At 39.9% G+C, this 20,619-nt stretch overlaps 1 protein-coding gene across 10 annotated transcripts in view; it reads left to right on the top strand.

The window, feature by feature from the left end:
* The window catches only part of nbeab (neurobeachin b), a 200,852-nt gene that overhangs the window by 52,975 nt on the left and 127,258 nt on the right, over positions 1-20,619 (top strand). For all 10 annotated transcript variants that reach the window (XM_051957710.1, XM_051957709.1, XM_022189166.2 and 7 more), the window contains exons 6-12: positions 1,169-1,295; positions 4,689-4,808; positions 7,107-7,253; positions 13,489-13,686; positions 13,810-13,943; positions 15,958-16,066; positions 20,388-20,540. In XM_051957710.1, the coding sequence (XP_051813670.1) occupies positions 1,169-1,295; positions 4,689-4,808; positions 7,107-7,253; positions 13,489-13,686; positions 13,810-13,943; positions 15,958-16,066; positions 20,388-20,540 (988 nt within the window). The remainder of the gene's footprint in view (positions 1-1,168; positions 1,296-4,688; positions 4,809-7,106; positions 7,254-13,488; positions 13,687-13,809; positions 13,944-15,957; positions 16,067-20,387; positions 20,541-20,619) is intronic.

Raw genomic sequence — 20,619 nt, 5'->3', positions numbered from 1 at the left:
TTTAAATTTGAATATCTGCCACACAAGGCTCACATAGCAGCTCTTGCAGGAGGCTTGTGGATAATTAGTGCTAAAATCAATAACCCAAAAGTGCAGTGATAGTTGGCTGCCACACTTTGTTTGTTGAGGGGAACTTTGTGAGAAAATCACAGGCTACAATGGCACATAAAAGAGTTGTGGAAGGGAATGAAACAGAGAGAGTAGATAATAAAGATGAAACAGCAGAGTTTGCTTATGGGGGAGAGTAATTGGTTAGAAACAGCTAGTTTGGTGTTTATCATCTGCTGGGTGCCATTACTTTATCTGGATCTAACAGTCTGAATGAAAGAATCTACACACCTTCGAAAGACTTTTTCTGTGTTTCTCTGATGTGCAACATCAAAAAGGAGAAACGAAATATTGGCTAAGCTAAGATGTTGGTATTCATGTGGCAGCCATTCCGTACTGACACAGTCACAAAAAAGGTGAGATATGCCAAGCTAATCCTGTTTATGCACTGCTCCGAGTGCCTCACAGCTCAGTGGCAGGGCATGTAGACAACAAAAAAGAATTGTATCTTCAGACGGGGACCGAGCTTGTCCATCGAAGCGTCTTGGCTCAGTAGTAGCTCGGTGTGGGGCTCTATATCTCTCTGGCCCTGCAACCTCCCCACAGAGTAAAAGCCTATACTCTCTTTATCTGCCTTGACAAATAGGTCTGTTTGTTTTAGATGATCTCAGTGGGTGGTGGTGGAGGGGGTCTTTAAAGTGGGAACACTGCAATAGTCCTAAAGACTGTAGGAGTGTATTGAGCATGTGTCAGCAGTAAAAAAAAATGTGCAGTCCAAGCTGGGAAAGAACGGGAAACTATTGTGGTATTGTAAGGTTGTGTGCACAGAGTGTGGGTTGTATCGGGTCTGCTCATATTGTGTATGGCTTGCATTTCCTCAGTGCTGATGTTTTATATGTTTTGTGAAGTCAAGTGTATCAAACTGGAAGGATTAGACACTGGAAGCATTACTAAAGTGCGACCTTCCTCATCACCAAATATGCAGATTTCATAACTCAGTAGTCAAAATCCTTCCGCCTCAGTTGGTTTGGAATTACCTTCTGTCTGTGGATAAATGAATTAAGGTTACATTGTCAAGTTTGCACCTCATGACATGAAGCATGCACGTGTCTGTTTCCAGTTTTCGCACCAGCAAAGGCATCGGCTACTCTGCACATTTTGTTGGCAACTGCTTGATTGTGACGTCTCTCAAGTCTAAAGGAAAAGGTTTCCAGCATTGTGTGAAGTATGATTTTCAACCCAGGAAGGTAAGCTGTGGTTTTCAGTCGGTTTTTACTTGACTTTTAATATTTTGCAGCTATTTTACAATGTCAATATGTATATGTTCTTTAAACATACACATGTATCTCAGACAACTAGAATTTTGTGAACATGTTTATTATTATCTTATTAGGTTAAAAAAAATAAATAAACAAGCTGAAGGCCGCTATGAAAGCAACCTGGGCTTCAGTAATACCTCAGCAGTCCCGCTGGCTCATCACCTTAACCTTAACTAACCCTGACCTTTAAATCTAACCCCTGCCCTGACCCCTGACCCTAACCTTAAATGTCTAACCTTAGCCCTGACAAATCTCTACTGGTAGGATTGGAGTTTCTACTGGTAGAGATTGCAATCGCAATCTCTACTGGTAGAAACTCCAATTCTACCAAATCGCAGTCTCTACCCTGACATATATATTTATATGTCAGGGTAGAGACTGCGATTTGGTAGAATTGGAGTTTCTACCAGTAGAGATGGAACTTTAAATCTGACCCCTGACCCTAACCTTAACTGGGCCTGACCTTTTAATCTAACCCCTGCCCTGACCCCTGACCCTGACCTTAAAAGTCTAACCTTAGCCCTGACAAATCTCTACTGGTAGGATTGGAGTTTCTACTGGTAGAGACTCCAATTGCAATCTCTACCAGTAGAAACTCCATTTCTACTGGTAGAGATTGCGGTCGCAATCTCTACTGGTAGAGACTTCAATCGCAATCTCTACTGGTAGAAACTCCAATTCTACCCAATCGCAGTCTCTACCCTGACCTATATATATATATATATATATGTATATATACCCATGGACTTCATATTTTTATTCTTAGTAAGTATTATTATTATAATAAAAATATCTTTCTATCTTTGAATTGAAATAGTGGAGAATTAATCCAGACCTGTGTAGTAGCTGCTTTAAATTTAAGTTAGTCATATATAAACCTAAATTTCATTGTGTCAGCCAATCAGTGTCAGATTTACAGATGATTGTGGCTTAACTTTAAAAGAGTGGGATAAAGGCTCTCAATTTTATTTGAAACACACAACACATACGCTGCTCTCTTTAAGTCACCCTATAGTTTTGGCTTCACTTACTCTCGACTCCCTGCCCACCATCTGTTCTTTTACTGGCACCGGTTTATTTGTAAAGGCTCTATATCTACATACAGACCTGAAGTGATTGTAACTCTCTGAGGAGTCTTACAGGTCTAATTGGATGTAAATGTAGCTGAGAAAATGAAGCTTAATTTAGCGTGGTGTGTCAGTGTAGTGTACCTGTCCCTGCAGAGAAGGAAAACTGTCTCAAAGCATGTGTCAAACAATTAGAGGTTTCGCATAACACCTGTGGGCTGCTGTTTCTCATTGCAAGCGTCACAATGCAGCTATTGTATTGTTGGAGCTCTTAGAAGATAAAGCATGTTGAATTAAGTTTTCTAATTGATTTTGGGCTCAGACATCTGTGGAGAAGTGCAGTTCTAAATTATCTCTCGGCAGCTTGCGCTCCTCTCCCTCCTCTTAGCCATGAATCCTCTTTTAAGTGTCCTTACCTTTGTGTGTAGACAGCTGTAATTCTATTAGACTGCTCGCAGCGCCCTTTGTGGGTCAAACCAATAAATAGTGGGCACACAGTCACACAAGAGACGAACAACCTATTCCTTACTGCTGTGAGTAGTAGCCACTCTTACCCAGCATTCATAATATGAACAGCTGAAGAGTTTTGAGTGGTGATTCCATGTAGAGCTCGTTGGACTGACTTTTTCTTACTATTTTAATGAGGTTGCACTGTCAGCATTACTCAGATTGCACTGGTTATAGCTTATGATAATATTAAGAGAATGTATTTTGAATAAAGCCTTTAAAAAGGTAGCAGTGTATGTTGTTTATGCCCGTGAAACACAATTACTCTGTTTTGAAAGGGTGTCCTGAGAACATCTGACGCCTCTTTCTTTAGTCAGTAAACTTCTACAGTTGTCTTTATATTGGCTTTCTGCACACATACATTTGTTGTTTTGTTTTTTTGCTGTATGACTAAAATGTACCACATGTAATGATATGTTTATATATTAAAGTTTAGTTATGGGATGTATCGGTTTCAGCATCACTACTTCTGAAAGAATCCACATTAGTATTTCAAGCAGGGACCACAGTGGTTTACTTTCACTCTACAGTGTTCCTTTATTCAAGACAGAGTACTAAAGTTTGGACTCACAGCTAAACTGAAAGATTCCTTTTTAACTTAAAAAGAAAGAAGATTCAAAACTGTAAAAGTAAAAAAACATTGACATGATGAAGATGGGATAAATTGTATTGTTCTTATTTTATTGCTATATAATACTACTGCAGTACATTTTTGTGGTTAAAAACGATGAGGCAACTACTACTGTTGGCACATGCAAAACAACAACACAAAAAACGGGTATTAGTCCAACTGAGCATTTACTGTCCTCCTTCAGTGTTATGTATTATATCATCCCCTTTTGTTCTTACCTTAAATTATCTGACAACTGTAACATCAAACATATATTATCATTTTTTTTCAGAATTATATTTTTTCTACTCTATACCACCAAACCTACATTATTCTTTTCTCCTCTTTTTCTTTGCCGTGAGCAGGCGAGCCTTTGCCTCACTTGCCCAAAATTGAATGACTTATTATTGCATACAGTTATCAATATAGATCAGTGGTAACAAATATAATGGGCTTACTCCAGTTAATGCAGAAAGACTTGGGAGAGCTGTTATCAAACATGTCAATTTAAATTATTACAGTGACTATTTTATTCTCTGTTTTTTTTTTTAAGTGTAAGAGCTCCATACACACAAATCAGTTCCAGTTTACATGTTCACATAACAGTAAATATACAATTTTAAGAAATATGAGATTTAAAGTCTCTGTGTTTTCTTCTCCTGACATGTGCCTGGTTAAAGACCATTGTTTCCTTGCTGGGGTGTCTTTAATGTGATTTTTGTACCTACTTGACATAACAGCTTTTCAAATCACCTCTCTGGCTGTAGTTAGTGTTTCATCCCTGAATAAGCCGGTGTCTGACGTGGCTTTGTGCAGAGTGAAAAATGAGTTGTCTTGCCTCCTCTTAGCCTTTCCTCTGATCTATTATTCACTGTCTTCTATTGTATTCGGTTTTAGAATTAGATAGAAAATCTCCGTGCTGTGGTCTCTGGTATCTTTAAGGTTCACCACAATTTCTTTGTTTAATAAATAAATAAAAATATAAATAATTGGAGTGCTGACTGTGGATATTAGCGACTCCTCTGAAGCTTTTTTTTTTTCTATTTACAGAAGAAACATAATGACGTATTTACTAAATGACATGTTCTGTGGCTCACATGCTAAATCTTTTCCATCTTGCTCCCTGCTCTTCCTCAGTGGTACATGATCAGTATAGTTCACATCTACAGCCGCTGGAGGAACAGTGAAATCAGATGCTATGTTAACGGACAGCTTGTTTCTTACGGAGACATGGCATGGCACGTCAACACAAATGATGTAAGTGCTCTTCCTTCTTCCTCCTCCTCACTGTTGTCACGTTGCCCTGGTTTTGATGGTCAGCGTTTTGCATTGCGTGTAATTATGAAGGTAAAGAAACCTACACATCTTCAGTTCACTGAGCAGAATCAGCTTCAACTTACCAACATTTTTTCTCAGAAATATGACTGGAATTTTGGTGTTAATGTCAACATGCATCTGTCAAAGAGTTGCGCTGCTGTAGCCAGACATGAAGATGGAATATGAAACATTTGAAGAACACATTTATGCATCGAGTGGAAAATGACTAAATTGCAGCAGCGGCTTTATTTAAGTGTGTATGAACTGTAATTACCATCAGACTGAAGGTTTCTTGAAAGCATGTGAGAATATGGTGAGTGATAGTGTGCCAGTATATTTTCATTTTTGAATTGCTCTTAGCGAAAATTACTGATTTGATTGATACTATGCATGTGTATTCAAGCATGCTGCAATAGATATTTGACCACATTAACAACAGCTGCATTAATTTCTAATGGCACAGTTTCTGTCCCACTCCTAAAGAGAAATTTCAGTGTGAAGACCATTATGTAAATATATTTTCATGTGATGACGGCAGCATCAGCTGGAACACACACACACACACACACACACACACACACACACACACACACACACACACACACACACACGTTTGTACTTCTATCTTAGTGAGGACATCCATAGGCGTAATGCATTTCCTAGAGCCTTACCCTAACCTTAACCATCACAACTGATTGCCTAAACTTAATCCTTACCCTAACCCTAACCAAACCTCAATTCGTACCTGTTCTCTAAAAACAAGTCTTCACCCTCAAACATGGCTGTTTCAAAGTGAGGACCGGCCAAAATGTCCTCACTTTGTAAAAATGTCCTCACTTTGATAGTTAAATGCAGAAAATGGTACTCACCATGTAGCAAGTACAAGAACACACACACACACACACACACACACACACACACACACACACACACACACACACACACACACACACACGTTTGTTTTTCTATACCGGTGGGGACTTACCATTGACTCCCATTCATATCTAACTCCTAACCCTTACCCTAACCCTAACCTTAACCATCACCAAATCAATGCCTAACCCTAAACAAACGTTTTTGCACTTTTACATTTTTTATTAACAACAATATGGCCAAACGGTGTTGCCACCCGTGGGGACCTCATTTTAGGTCCCCACCGTAAGACAAGTCCCCACCTTTATAGCAAATAGTCAGGTCAAAGTCCTCACCGGTATAGCAGAAACAAGTACACACACACACACACACACACACACACACACACACACACACACACACACACACACACACACACACACACACACAGTAAATTTTAAATCAGATTGACCTGTTTCAACCAAGTGAGTGGCATGCACATAAAATATTTTAAGCTAAAAGCTAAATCAGCATAAATGAGTTGAACAAAACAAACAAGTTGGATGAAGACTTTTATGTACTTCTGTAAGGTCTGCAGAAAAATGTATGATTTGTATTATCAGCATAATTTCTGTTTCTTTACATCTACTATTTCCCTACCATTGTGGCCCAACAATGTGGAAACTTAAAATCATTTTTTTCCTGTCATACCCTCACTGTGTCTTTAACGTCCACACTTTCAAAAATATAAGCTGTCACCATCCTTTTGCTCTGGCCTACTTAAAAATAGCGCTGATGTTAAAAGTTTGAAAGCCTGGGTAGTTTTTTTTTTTTTTTTTTTTGCAGTTCTGTGTAGTGATGTGTATTTTATTCAGAGATGTTGTAGTGTATCATAGCACATAGCATTTTTTTTTCTTCAAACAATCATTAAATGCTTGGCCATCACATACAAATCTGGCTGGATGAGCTTTGCTAACGGGGCAAAATGTGTGAGAAAACAGATCAACTGAACAAAGCTGATGTTTCTTTTGGCAGTACAACTTGTGTAGGGCTTTAGTTTTTACAGGATTTACTGCTGCCTTTTGTGAATTACCCTTGATTATTTCCTGAATAGCTCGAGTGCATATTAAAGTACATATAGAGCATGTTACATTGAAATTCATATCTGTGTGAATCAGAGCCAGTAGGATGACATGGGAGGCTGTTGTATTGGATTACTACTTTGAATTTCTATGCCACTGTGCAAAACGTAACCCATCTGCAGAATCAAAAATTGCACATTTTACTATTTCCCCTGTCTATTCCAGCTGTGTATGATTTTTTTTTTCTCACTTTAGTCCCAAAGTACCAAATGATGTAGCCTCTTTTTCTGTGTCCCTCTTGCAGAGTTATGATAAGTGCTTCCTTGGGTCCTCTGAGACAGCTGATGCTAACAGAGTATTCTGCGGGCAACTAGGGGCTGTCTACGTGTTCAGCGAGGCCCTCAATCCCGCACAGATATTTGCAATTCATCAGCTCGGACCAGGCTATAAGGTATGTGCTTGAAGGTGACTAAATTAGATTACGTGTAAGCAGTCTGCATCACCTATCCATCTGTGAAATCAATGAGCGGTGTTGCCCTGCCGTAGTTCCTTTGCCTTGTGTCTCCATCCTGCTTTTCCTCCCAGATAAACGACTGCATAAATTACCTACTTCTGGGGAATAATGGCACAGTACACAGAGGGAAGCAGCAGGCACTCGGAGGGGATAGAGTCCTGAGCCAGCTTATATCAGCTGCAGCAGGTGTAGCACTCTCAAGCTTCTCGACAAAAATCAAAAGATGAATGCGAATGTAGAAAGATGCTGACCTGCCCAGAAGGGGATTTGACTGTGAATGTTTATCATCTGGTGACAAAGTATAAGTTTTTTTTCTGTGGTATTTGGCATTTTTCATTGAAATTAGTTGTATTTATTTACACTATATCACAAATATTCCACCTATCTTGAATAAGATACAAAATGTGCCTGCCTTTTCCCAGATTCTTCTTTCTCCATCTCACTGTCTCACTTCTTCGCCTGATATCCACAGTGTTGCTGTTTCTTGTCACAGATAGAGGAATGACACGCACTGTCAAATCAGCTCTGAACACAGGATGTGTCTCTGTGAATTTACAATATCTCTGGCCATTTTATGCCACCTCTGTTTCTTCTCATGCTGTTTTTAAGATGAAATTAGACTATTTTATGCAAGAAGGGAAAAGCAGTCCAAGTAAAACTGACATTGTTGAAGATGATTTCAGTCAGGTCTATTAATGCCTCAGGATTCCTGGGAGAGCTCATTGTTTGGTCTTTTTTGCTAATGACTGGTGATTTTCCGCTCCCCTCCTTAACTGCATTTCTGGACCTTCTATTAACACACAGCGGAGCAATTGTTCAGAATTCTTGTAATAATGAAGACTGTGTCCTGGGGAGGCAATTTACCTGAAACTGATGAAGCTGTGAACAGTGTGTTGTAATGGTGGATATGATAGAACTGGCCAGGTGTGTTGAGGAGAAAGGTCAGAGAGTTTCCACCAATTGGTTGTTGAAACGGGAGCTGCTGTCGAGGTGGCAAGAGATCAGTCTGTTTAGTTTAGACTCTGAGTGCAACAGATCTCAGCATACATCTGTTAGAGTATGTGCACTGGACTTATGTCTGTTTAAACTCAGCTCAGTTGGAGAAAAAACATCTGCACTGATGTTCAGTGTAATTTACTTTCTGAACCATGGTCCTCTCATCCATGTTTGATGTTTGACACGCTTTCTCTTGCTCGCCTAGTGTATTGAGTGTGGCTGTAACTTCTGCAGTTAGTTTAAATGCTGAGATTATTGCTGCCTAGGGTTACCATTTCTGCTGCATGTTATGATTTATGGCAGTAAATCTGACAGACCAGTTAGTAGAGTCTGCTCCCCGGGCTCTTTTCATATTGCTGTATGTGAAAATGTGCTCTGACCTAAGATGGACTTCTGGTTATTTCATTTAAAGCACCAACAAACAAGTTTTGCTTTATATTACCAGCTTTATGACTGAACTGAAATGTTCCCACCCATTCTGGGATGGCATTAAGTGGCAGTAGGTCTGCAGGCACTGAGGCTGATAGAAGCAGACTCTACCTTCCTATCATTCATCGCTGCTGTTTAGCAGAGTTTCTCTTTAGTCAGAGTCTAAGAAATTGTGGTCTGAAGGATTCATGCAAGGTAATTGCCTCCCAGTATTGTGACATGTACACTGTCTAAACACCATAATTTTCAAAGGATTCTAGTAACTACCACTTTACTGTTTTTTTTTAAAGCCCTCTTTGCATACTTATTCTTCATAGATATCCTTTTCTTGCTCTGGGGAGTAGCCCGGCCATATAGTCCCATCCAGCACAGCAAATCCAGAGATGGATTCTCTGCACACCAAGTATTCGTCAATGATTTGACTAGTCAAAACAATTAAACCGTGACTTTACGTCTTTTCATATGATGCACTTACATAGAGTTATTTCTGTCTTTGCCCTCTATCATCTCTACCATATGTGTTCTACATGAGGCAGATTAGTCCATTGAAATTGTGCCAACACTGCTCTGCAGCATGCACAGCAGATTGCCCAAGAAGAGAATGAGGGAGTTTCACAGCTCTGGTGCTCCTTTGTCAGGAAAATCAAATGTGGAGGATTCGCAATATCTCATATAGAACATCTCCCAGGTATGAATAACTTGGAGGTATGCTATGTAGGGTATCTTAACATACATTACTGGCAAGTGAAGATGCTGTGAATAGCTTTTCTGTGTCATTTATCTTTATACAAAATGCAGTAAATAGAAAAACCTGAATAATGTTGAGATCATATTCCTGAATGATTTTCAGCCGATCAGATGCCTTTCTGATGGAACTGTGTGAGGATGACTATCTAAACACCTAACAGGTCTAAAAATATTACAGAGTACTATTTATACCAACAAATACTGGTATACTTGTAGTAAACATGCCTACCTATTATTGCTTTTGTGCTGTCAATGTATCAATAACTGTGTTATTCTCAAAACTGGAGAGTTTGTAATGCTAACAAAGCTTGACAATAGGCTGTTAAATTTTATTTGTTGTTGTTTTCATCTGAATAAAAGTAAACGATCATTGGATTCATGCGGATAACTTCTTTTCAAGTGAATAGAGTCCTGATAAATTAAATCAATTCTCTGTTTTTCAATAAACTGAAAGCAAAATCCTTGACAGTGATAATGAAACAGTAAAAGACATAGTTAAATTCAATTAGTATTCTGATGTTCAATGCAAGTTCGGCTCTAATCATTGAGTCAATACTAACAAAACTCTTATCTGTTCAGTTCAACAGCATTGACTGTATTGTTTTAGTTTGAGGTGACACTCAGACCACAGGTAACAAGGGAGTGTCTCAGCTCTTCAAATGCCCATTTGTTGCCGGGAGATGTGGGGTTGTCCCTGGTCAGTGACAGCGTTTGGCTCTGGGAAAGGAAGGAGGAACTGTGCTCTAATTCTTTTATATGACTGGCTGGTCTGTGGAATGATGCTGTCATGCTACAAGGTTTGATAGCCAAAACCCATGAGATCATTATTTTCTCTCTGCGGTGCGGCTCACATAAAAGTGTGGGGCACTGGAGCTTGTTATTTCTTGTCACTTGGGCTCCATGAGTAGGGACTTTTGAAGGATGTTAGAGAATACACGATGAGATGCATGATGGCTGCTGTGTGGACTTGATCATAGCAGATGAACAGAATATCTCTTATGCATTTTTATCATCTGACTGGAAGGGGATATGCTATTAAATGTGGCTCAACCCTCTCAGTTTATGGACCTTCTTTACACAATTCCTGCTAAAAAGCTGCTGTCAGGAAACTGATGGAACACCAGCCAGTATACAAGGATACTGAGCAATGTCATTTGGAACAAACAACAGGATTAACTTGCTCATAGCAACATTTGAAGCACAGGGGATAAAGTTTTAGGGTCCATGTAGCTTGCTGCAGTACTTTGTTCAATTCACACCATCAAAATTAATCAAATGAAAAATGGGTTTGAAACTTTTCTAGCCTTTTTCTTCATTTACTTATTCAGTCATTCATTTAGACTATATTTCAGGATTTGTATCATTACACATGCACACCTTCCGGGTCAGTTGTGAGAAGATGTGGGGATTTGGGGAGAAACACACTCAAAAAGGTACTTGAAGGCTGCTACTCTATTGAATATCAACAGCAACACTAATAATGATGCATTGGCCTCTGGGTCCAGTCTCCAGTATGAGTAATGCTCACATACATCCCCAGACCCTCCCAAAACAGGGAAACCAATAAATTATTGCATTGTCAAATATGCTACATCTGTAATGCTACATCTGTGATGCGACTGCACTACTGAGTCTGTCACAGGCTCTAGACTCCCTCAGGATCTTATGGTACAGTCTAATCGCAACCACAAAATACAGAATAGAATGCTTCATTTTTTTCTTGTTCAAAAATCTAGCTGTAAAGCAACAACTCAGATATAAAGGGTTACAACTGATTATCCATTTGAGAAATAGTCAAGAAGAGAAAAGCATAACAGTTTCAGACCCATTTTTTATTTGTTTCGTTCTGGTGTGGACTGAACAAAGCCTGCAAAGCGTTTCTTGGTTCTCAAAGATCTGAACAGATATCATTTGAAATGATTTAAGGTGATTTCATTGTGGCATTGTGCAATATTTGTAGCAAGTGTCCAATATGAAAGAAATGTATTAAACACTTGATGCTTTATGCTTCTTCTAAAGGTTGCTGCCCACTTAAAATTCTGCAGTTGAGAGGTACTCGGAATAGAAGCACAATCGTTGTAGAGTTGACATCCTGAGTCAGCTCACCTTTTTTATCCATTTTCTCCCTCCGTGAAAGCAAGCAGCCCAGATTTAGATGCCTTTTAGGCAGGTGCATGAACCCTGTTTGCTTGTGTTGCATAACATACTGTATTTATCTACAGTCCCTCTAGGACCAGATGGTTGGTCCTCAATGTTCCTCCAGCTCTTTCTACCTCTCTTTATCTTATCACCATCCACTTGATACCAATGAATAAGAGAGGGAAGTAAAAAGTATTTCTCTCATTCATTAATAATTCAGCCCTGCTGATTGGAGAAATTGATTTCGGTATTAAGCATATTCAATTCGCACTGCATTGACATATTAATTCAGCTCATCTGTCAACAACTAATTGATTGAGTAAATTAAGACTAGTCTTTTATCGATCAGCGATTTATGTAAGCCACAATGAATGTGTTGCTGAGCCACTGACTGAGTGAACCTGCTTGTTTATGCAGCAATCAAAATGTCCCAAGACATGTTTGTGAAGGCATAATAAACACTTAAATCATCATTGTAACTATTAAATCAATAGTGTATTTCACTGTCTTTGTGAGAATTAAAGACAATATATGAATTGCCATTACATTTTTATAGAAATCTCAGCAGGGTGTAAAATTGTCATAGATTTCTTTTTCTCTGATTACTATGGATGTGAAGCGACACAGTAACTCAAAGGTAATTTGCAGACTGTCAGCTTTAATTTAAACACATTTTCAGAGATATTGGATAATCTTTAATTTGCTTCTGTTCTATGAGTGTATTTGAACAGAAAATTACTGATTCTGTACAGAAACCAATGGTAAATGGCTCACATGTGTGTTAAGTTAAAGACTGCTCTTATGGTGCACCCTCTGAGCCTTTTTTCCATTCCATTGTCTCTTTATGAGAATTCAGGAGTGACTGCTCAGCTCGAAATTGCTCCAGAACAGGCAGGAGTAAATGACTTGGTTGAATTAATGCAGGTAAACAATCAGCTGTGGTTTCAAAGCAGCTTTGATCCTTATCGCCAGCCCCATTCCTCCCCATAATTGTACTCTGCTGCATTAGAACTTGAAGATTTTCATCAGTGTTTCACAGAGGACAAAAAAAGACACTTTCACTCAAGCAATCAAAGTAAAAGAAAATTAAACAAACTGAAAAAAAGATTTGCAACCAGTATCTACACAACATATAATGTCATATGCCTGCCTGGAATCATAAAAATATTATTAAAATGTTTTAATTTTTAAAATGTGCAATAAATAGTATTGAATTATACGTCTCATTTAGTGGAAATGAAATTGCAGTCCATGTTTGTCTAGCATTCTTATTTAAAATGTAGATTTTCTTCTGAAGCTGCTGCTCCATTCCAGTGCTTGTGTGCTCAGCTGTTAATTGTGTCAAGGATGGTTTGCATCACTAAAAAGCAAATAGTGCTGCCTTTCGTTGTTGATTGCAGCCATACAGCTTGATGGAAATGAAAAGGACAGCTTTAATCAATGGAGAAAAAGCTTTTTTTTCAAAAAAAATGTTGCTAAACTGCAACACACTTAGTGTCAGTCATTTTTCATCCTTAAATGGACATTTTTTCATCAAGTTGTAATTAAAAGATAACACCTAGGAGACACTGATAGGGTGCATGTGCAGGAAGGAGCTACTCTATCACTCTCACTCTCCCCATCTCGCCCTTTATCTTTCTTGTGGCTTTATTTGCTTTTTTTGAGTGGGGGTGTTTTGCCAGTATTTGATCAAGTTGTGGGAGACAGAAAATATAGGGAAAGAAAGTAGTGGAATGGCATGCAGAGAATAATCTGTCCAGAATCGAACCATCGACTCACTACTTAGAGTTTCCCCCTAACTGGTATAGTGGAATTTTCCCCAACACACTGCTATTCAACTGCCCTCTTTTCTTTTCTTCAGAGCACATTTAAATTCAAGTCAGAGAGTGATATCCACTTAGCAGAGCATCACAAACAGGTATTGTATGATGGCAAATTAGCCAGCTCCATCGCCTTCACCTACAACGCCAAGGCTACCGATGCTCAGCTCTGCCTGGAATCCTCGCCTCGAGAAAATGCCTCCATTTTTGTGCACTCACCGCACGCCCTTATGCTACAGGTCAGTCACATTACTCTGCCTCTGTGTACACTACCTCGGGCACTGATTAATTTTTTATGCTGCACTGGTTTTAAAGTTCAGTCAGTATAAAGTGTGTTTATGGGTTTTATATTATCCTCACAGGATGTGAAAGCCACAGTGACTCACTCCATCCACAGTGCCATCCACTCCATTGGTGGCATCCAGGTGCTTTTTCCCCTTTTTGCTCAGCTGGATTATCATCAACTGAACGACAGCCAGGTGGAAACAACTGTGTGGTAAGAGAGAGAAATATTGTTACTGTAAAATGCAAATTTACCTTTTGGTAGTCTGAACTGAGGGAGGAACAAATTATACGACTGAAATTACAGGTGACAAAAAGCTGAGTCTGGAGGTGTGAATTTGATTATTTTTTGATCCTTGGAGCACTAACTTTTATAGATTTGAGTGTGAAGTTGTGTTTGTGACTGGAGAGAAGAAGAGTAAACCAGTGCTAATTACCTTTTGAAAAATAAAGGTATTTCTGTAAATGTATATATCTGTACTGTCAGGCTAAATCTAAATTTGGCTGCAGAAGGTAAGCTCCTTATTTTTACTAATTAAGGTGTAATAGCTATCATCTCTATTTTAGTGATGTTATAGTTACAAGGGCTATAATGGCTTCTCTTTGGGAGTGGATGGCATGGCTCAATCTGAAAACCGAAAAAAAAATAAAACATTAAATATAAAATCTCGATCTGTTTCTATATATTCTTTGAAAATTTAAAGTTATTTCAACAACAATTGCCAAAATTATTGGCCTTCGAAATGTCAAATTTTTTTGGGACACCCTGTATATCGGAGTAATGCAAGTGACGGAACAAGAAATGTCTTCAAAACAGCAGCAAGCATTGGTGGTGGTGTTTCAGTACAGAGGAGTAGTCATTTTGTTGATGTCATAGTGCATAACAGCTTGCAAATAAAGTCTCAACACCCAGAATCTCAAGCAGTTGGACAAATAATATAGATTTTTGTATCATACAGCAGATTTGGTGAATCAGTAGGCCACTTTTCATTATTATCTGTACTCACTGGTTCAGACTTCTCTCATTTCCGTCATCCTGAGCTGGGCTTCCCAAAGCTTCCCAAATGTTCCTAGGGTGGAATCTGAGCCCTGCTCTAATCCTGTGTTAGTTCAACGACATGGATGGACGCAGGAGTGGCCACATGGCAGCACAAATCCCTGATGCCCAAAAGCTCTCCGCCTCTGTAGATTCCTCTCATCTCAGCTCGCTCTCTTTTCTCTCTCTCGCTTGCATGTTGGGGTCTTTGGCTCACAGTGAGCAACTCTTCCAAACACTTTGCTTTGTCCTTGCCGTGGCTTTTAGACTGAGTCCTTCTAAAGCCTGCTGGGCTGAGGAGTTCAAAGCTTCTCCAACAATTAACTCCCTGCAAGGCCTGCTGATCTGTTGTGGTTGTTCTTAACAACACCCTCAAATACTGATTTTTTTAAAAAAAAATCCTTTTATTAAACATTTTTCCTCATGTTACTCTGCGCCACCTTGAATTCCCAGCAGGGGTGATATAACATCAGTCACTACTGCTCTGCCAAGTTGGAAGGAGCCTGTGCTTGCAGTAAGGGATCAGAGGATAAAGCAAGAGCACACAGGCTTGAGCGTCAGCTACAGTGAAGTTGGAGCAATAGAGAAAAGGGAACTGCAAAATGACAGCGCAGACAAACAGGCACATATCAGATTGAAGTTACCAGTGATTGAATGAGTTTGTATGCATGTGGAGTATGTGCACTATATATGGGCAAGCCTGCACAGGAGTGATTGTGTCCTTGTGATTGTTGTGCTGGAGTGGAAACCACTAGAGGATGTGAGGGAAAGCCGATTACGAAGTGTCACCAAGCACCACTGTCACTCAGCCAAAGGCTTCAACTGAAAAGCCTTGCAACAAAGAAAAAAAATTGCCTTCACTGCACTGCATTGCCCCTTGAACCTTCTTCCCTCACACCCCCCACACAGATGCGTACACACCCTGTTACAGTTCACCCCAAAGACCACTCTCTGCCCCTAGAGAACCCGGTGAACCAACCTTTTCTTCTGAATTGAATAGGGATGAAAGTGGCGAGCGAGCGCTCCCAGCTGATTGCTGACATCCTCTGAAAATGACCTTGTTTTTCCCCTCTGCCACGCTGTCTTTTCATGCTGCTGCAGTTTATAGAATACTTCCTCACAATCTTATGAGTGTGTGAGTTGATGAGTATTTTATTCCTATATGAGAAATTGTATCTCTTATTTTTCACAGTGCCACTCTGCTGGCCTTTCTGGTCGAATTGCTCAAGAGCTCTGTGGCCATGCAGGAGCAGATGCTGGGAGGAAAGGGCTTTTTGGTGATTGGATATCTACTAGAGAAGGTATAGTAGAACCTCTGTCACCGTTTCCCAACCAGACTTACACATCACTTCTCAGAAATTTGAAGTTTCCAAATTAGCCAGTGTCACTTCATCCATATGAATACTGTTGTATGTCATACAAAAGATCCTAATACATATGCACCAATATTCTAGGGCTCACCTCCATCTCTAATTTTTCTCATTTTGAACAGTGATTTGTGAAAACGAGTATGTCCAACTCTTCATTTCTGTCAGTGAAATGATGATTGGGAAATGATGTGCAGATTATGATTGTTTTTGTGTATTTATTTTTACAAATGTTTCACTGAAAAGCTGCTTTTGAAACTGCATTGACTGGCCACACTATCAAGGTGTTGTCTGAACCCTCAGAGCGCTGTCAACAGTCTGATCTTCCATTGCCTGTAGCAGAGTCCTGAATGTGTTTGCAAACCTAACAGAGCTGGAGGAAGAACAACCTCCATCTCTTTCTGCATCAATCTTTATTTACCCATTTTGTGATGCAGATCTAGCAGCAGGCATCCCCAGAGTGCTGGCTCTTTTGGAGCACTGAGAAATGACTCCACTTTGTCACTCAGTGACTTCCCTGCCTGCTGGCTTCAGCTGCTGTTAACTAACAGCCAGGCAGATTCGGCACCTGAGAGCTGCCGTTTTTTTTTTTTCTTGCTTCCTTCCTGCTGCCAGGTTTCACACTTTCACATATCGCACCATCTGTTCATTATCTGTTTATGCCACACCTCCCCTTCTTCCCGGGCCTTCATTTTCCCTCTCCCCTGCCTTCACCAAGTCCCCACCTGGACAGAGACCAGGTGCCAGACAGGAGCGGTGACGGTTCTCATCAAAATGGAATTCATTGCAAAGTCAGGACACCTCGCCCAAATTTTATTTAAACATTTTTCTCAGCTCTGTAACGAGACAAAATGACTGTGTATCTATTAATCACCTATACTAGCTACACAACTAAAGTAGAACAACAAAATATGTGTGCCTTAGTGATTCTTTGAGTTCACAGAGGAAATGCTGATTCTCTAGTGAAACTTTTTTTCCTTTTTTTTGCAACTAACCACTATGAAATTGTATAAAACAGTATGGCACTCATTCACTGTGGCATCGTTTCGACAAGCTTCTGCAATGTCACAGCATTTATTTCTGTCCAGAGATCCAAGATCTTATATTGATGATGGGAGAGTCAGACCGCTGGGCAAAGTTTTCTCCAGAACATCCCAAAGAGACCTGGTCTCTGTGGAGGCCAGTCCATGTGTGAAAATGATGTCTCATGCACCCTGATCCACTCATTCACAATTTGAGCCCTATGAATCTTGGCATTGTCATTTTGAAATATGCCTGTGCCATCAGGGAAGAAAAACTTCATTATTAAACATTAATTGAAAGACCTGGGGCCTCATTTATAAAGCTTGCGTACGCACAAAACAGGGCTAGAAACTGGCGTACGCCACTTTCTACGCAAAGGTTGTGATTTATAAAAACAAACTTGGCGTGAGAATGTGCACACCAGTGCGCCAACCTTGATTCTTGATGCTTGCGTACGCACAAAACAGGCCTAGAAAGTGGCGTAAATCACAACCTTTGCGTAGAAAGTGGCGTCACATATTAGACTTCTAGAGCTGGATAATCATAAACCCTCATTGTTGTAGATGTTCCTATAGTGTGCCATTCGGCCTACGACTGTATTTGCAGAACTATGTTAATATAGCAAACTTCCATCTTCAAATGATATAATAGAGCGATGAGTGGCACTGATTGATTACTAATTTGGAAAAGGCCTGTGACAATCAGTCCAATCGCTGATCAAGCGGATAAATAGCGGGTGACAGCTGTGCGTAATGTGGCACAATGGATGTGCTGGCATTGCTAGAAGATCACGTTAAGAATGGAGAGAGATTTTAGGGATAACGGGGATTTCCTGGGCGATGACTGGCTAATAAGCCGATTCAGATTCCCTAGAGCAGTACTCTTGGATCTATGTGCTGAACTGGGCCGTCTTAGACCGACCCACCCGCCGAAACCACGCCATCCCGGTACAGACACAGGAGCTGACGACTCGGGGGTTTCTGGCGACACCGGCTCCTTCCAGCGTTAAGTGGCCGACGGGTATGTGTTTTATATGAAGAATATATGCGGTTACATTTGTTGTCTAAATCCCGTTTGGGTCTGATATACAGTTAAATGATGTCCTTTAGGTCTGGGATATCACAACTATCCCTCAGCGCAATAATGACAGCTGTTTTGGATGACGTTATAAACATGACTAGTCAATACATTAGGTTTCCTTACACTGTGGGTGAACAGCCCAACATTAAACGGCAATTTGCAGCAATGTCCGGTTTCCCAAATGTAATCAGCGTAACTGACTGCACTCATGTTGCTGTAAGGGCTCCGAGTGAAAATGAATTTGTCTATGTGAACCGAAAAAAATGTACATTCAATCAGTGTACAAATTATTTGTATATCGGACATGATCATAACAAATTTAGTGGCAGGGTGGCCTGGGTCAACACATGATTCATTCATCCTGATGCACAGCAGTAAAAAGACTGCTGGCCGGCGCTGCGTAAAATGCCGTGGATCAGCAGCTTATCTATATCAGCTACATTCATGAGTTACTTTGCATTGACCATTCATGGTAAAATGTGGGTGTGTTGTGGGCGGAATGTGAGGTGGCTCCACCTGCGCAATCTTCCAGCTGGTGTGTGATTTATCAAGAAATTGCGTGCAGCTGTGCTTACGCACAGTTTTATAAATCGGGGTGAAGGGCATACGTCCATTTCAGATTTTCGGCATACGCAAACTTTTAGTATGGATCCTACGCAATGTTTTATAAATGAGGCCCCTGGTCATTCAGTATGTTCAGGTAGTCAGCTGACCTCATTCTTTGGGAGCATAATGTTGCTGAACTTGATCAACCCCAGATCATAACCCTAACCCCCACAGGCTTGGTGGCACTAGCCATGATGAGTGCATCACTTCATCCACCTCTCTTCTTACTGTGATGCCCCCATCACTTTGGAGCAGGGTAAATCGGGACTCATCAGACCACATGACCGACCACATTTGTTCCTCCAAGATGATGGATCACCACTAACCTACCAGATTTTAATAATGTGTTGGATGGATCTTCTTCACCTGATTTTTAGTAGTTTCAGAAATCTCCTCAGCTGTTTTCTTTGCTTAATGCAGCCATTAATTTCACCCTCCTGAGACAGATTAACATCTTTTCCAGGATATGCCTTTCGACATGGTTGTTTAATAAATGAGAAGCTCCTCACTGCATCAGCTAGGATTAAATAAGTTGTTGCAGCCGAAACGTATTCATCACTGCAGTAATTATCCAATGGACGGCTCTTACCTATTTGCTTAGTTAAAACCAGGTACTTACTTTTTTTGACCAGGCAGTGTAGTTGTGCAGTTTCTGAGCAGCGATGTTGGTGAGCAGGTATGCTTGAGCTGCAATGAATAACAGATGTGGGTAGAGAGTTGATGAACTCATAGATCTGCGCATTCTAAACAGTGTACAGTTATGATTAAGCCATTCTAATGCATTAATGGATTATTATCATGGAAAAAAAAATATCTAAATATGTACTTTCAATACTCTGAGATGAGATATTTAAGGTTTAAACAATTCTCCCTGTAGGGAGAATCATGACAGTGATGACATTTCAAGAAAAATTACTTAAACATTTAAGGCGCTCAATCATGCTTGATTTATTTGTTATAATACTTTAATATTTTAAAGTAAGTGCATACAACAGAAATGCACAAAGCACACACAGCTGGCCAGAACATTAAAACCATATAAAAAATACACACATACTGCTCAAAAATTAATTATTTTACATACATCTGTCTGTGTTGTTCTATTGAAAAAATCTAAAGCTTTCTTCCTGTCTTAACCATTTTATCTGCCCTTTCTGTAAAGATCGCTACCTTTGGGCTTTTCTCATACTTTTAAGACAGACCAACTTTAATGTCATACTGGAAACTTTAGGATTGAAAACTGCAAACATTTTTCTAATGTGAGTCATAATTGTCTGCATGACAACTACCAGCCTTTTTTGTATCTCCTACCACATTCAACTCAAAGTGACCCAACTTTGTGACACAGTTGGGGATGTATTTCTTCACTTTGTGACAAGTTTTTTTTTCTTCTTCTGAGTATTTCCATGATATTTCACGAACAGTCACCATGGGGATTTGCTCTACAAAATGCAGTCAGTATCAGGAAAGATAAATATGTACTTACAGCAGAGTAAGTTTGGCAATGCAATTATTATTCAAAATGACTTTGTGCTTCTTTCTACAGTCCTCACGTGCACACATCACCAGGGCTGTATTAGAGCAATTCCTCTCCTTTGCAAAGTATCTGGATGGTCTGACACATGGAGCTCCACTGTTGAAGCAGCTGTGCGACCACATCCTGTTCAATGCTGCCATCTGGATCCACACCCCCGCTAAGGTGAGCCTCTGCAGGTAACTCTGGCTGAAGTAGATGCAAATTAAGAGCTTTCAGCCACACGGGACTTCAGTAATCCTTC

This window comes from Acanthochromis polyacanthus, chromosome 13 (assembly GCF_021347895.1).
Source record: "Acanthochromis polyacanthus isolate Apoly-LR-REF ecotype Palm Island chromosome 13, KAUST_Apoly_ChrSc, whole genome shotgun sequence".
Lineage (NCBI taxonomy): Eukaryota > Metazoa > Chordata > Actinopteri > Pomacentridae > Acanthochromis > Acanthochromis polyacanthus.
This window is presented reverse-complemented; position numbering and strand designations above follow the sequence as displayed.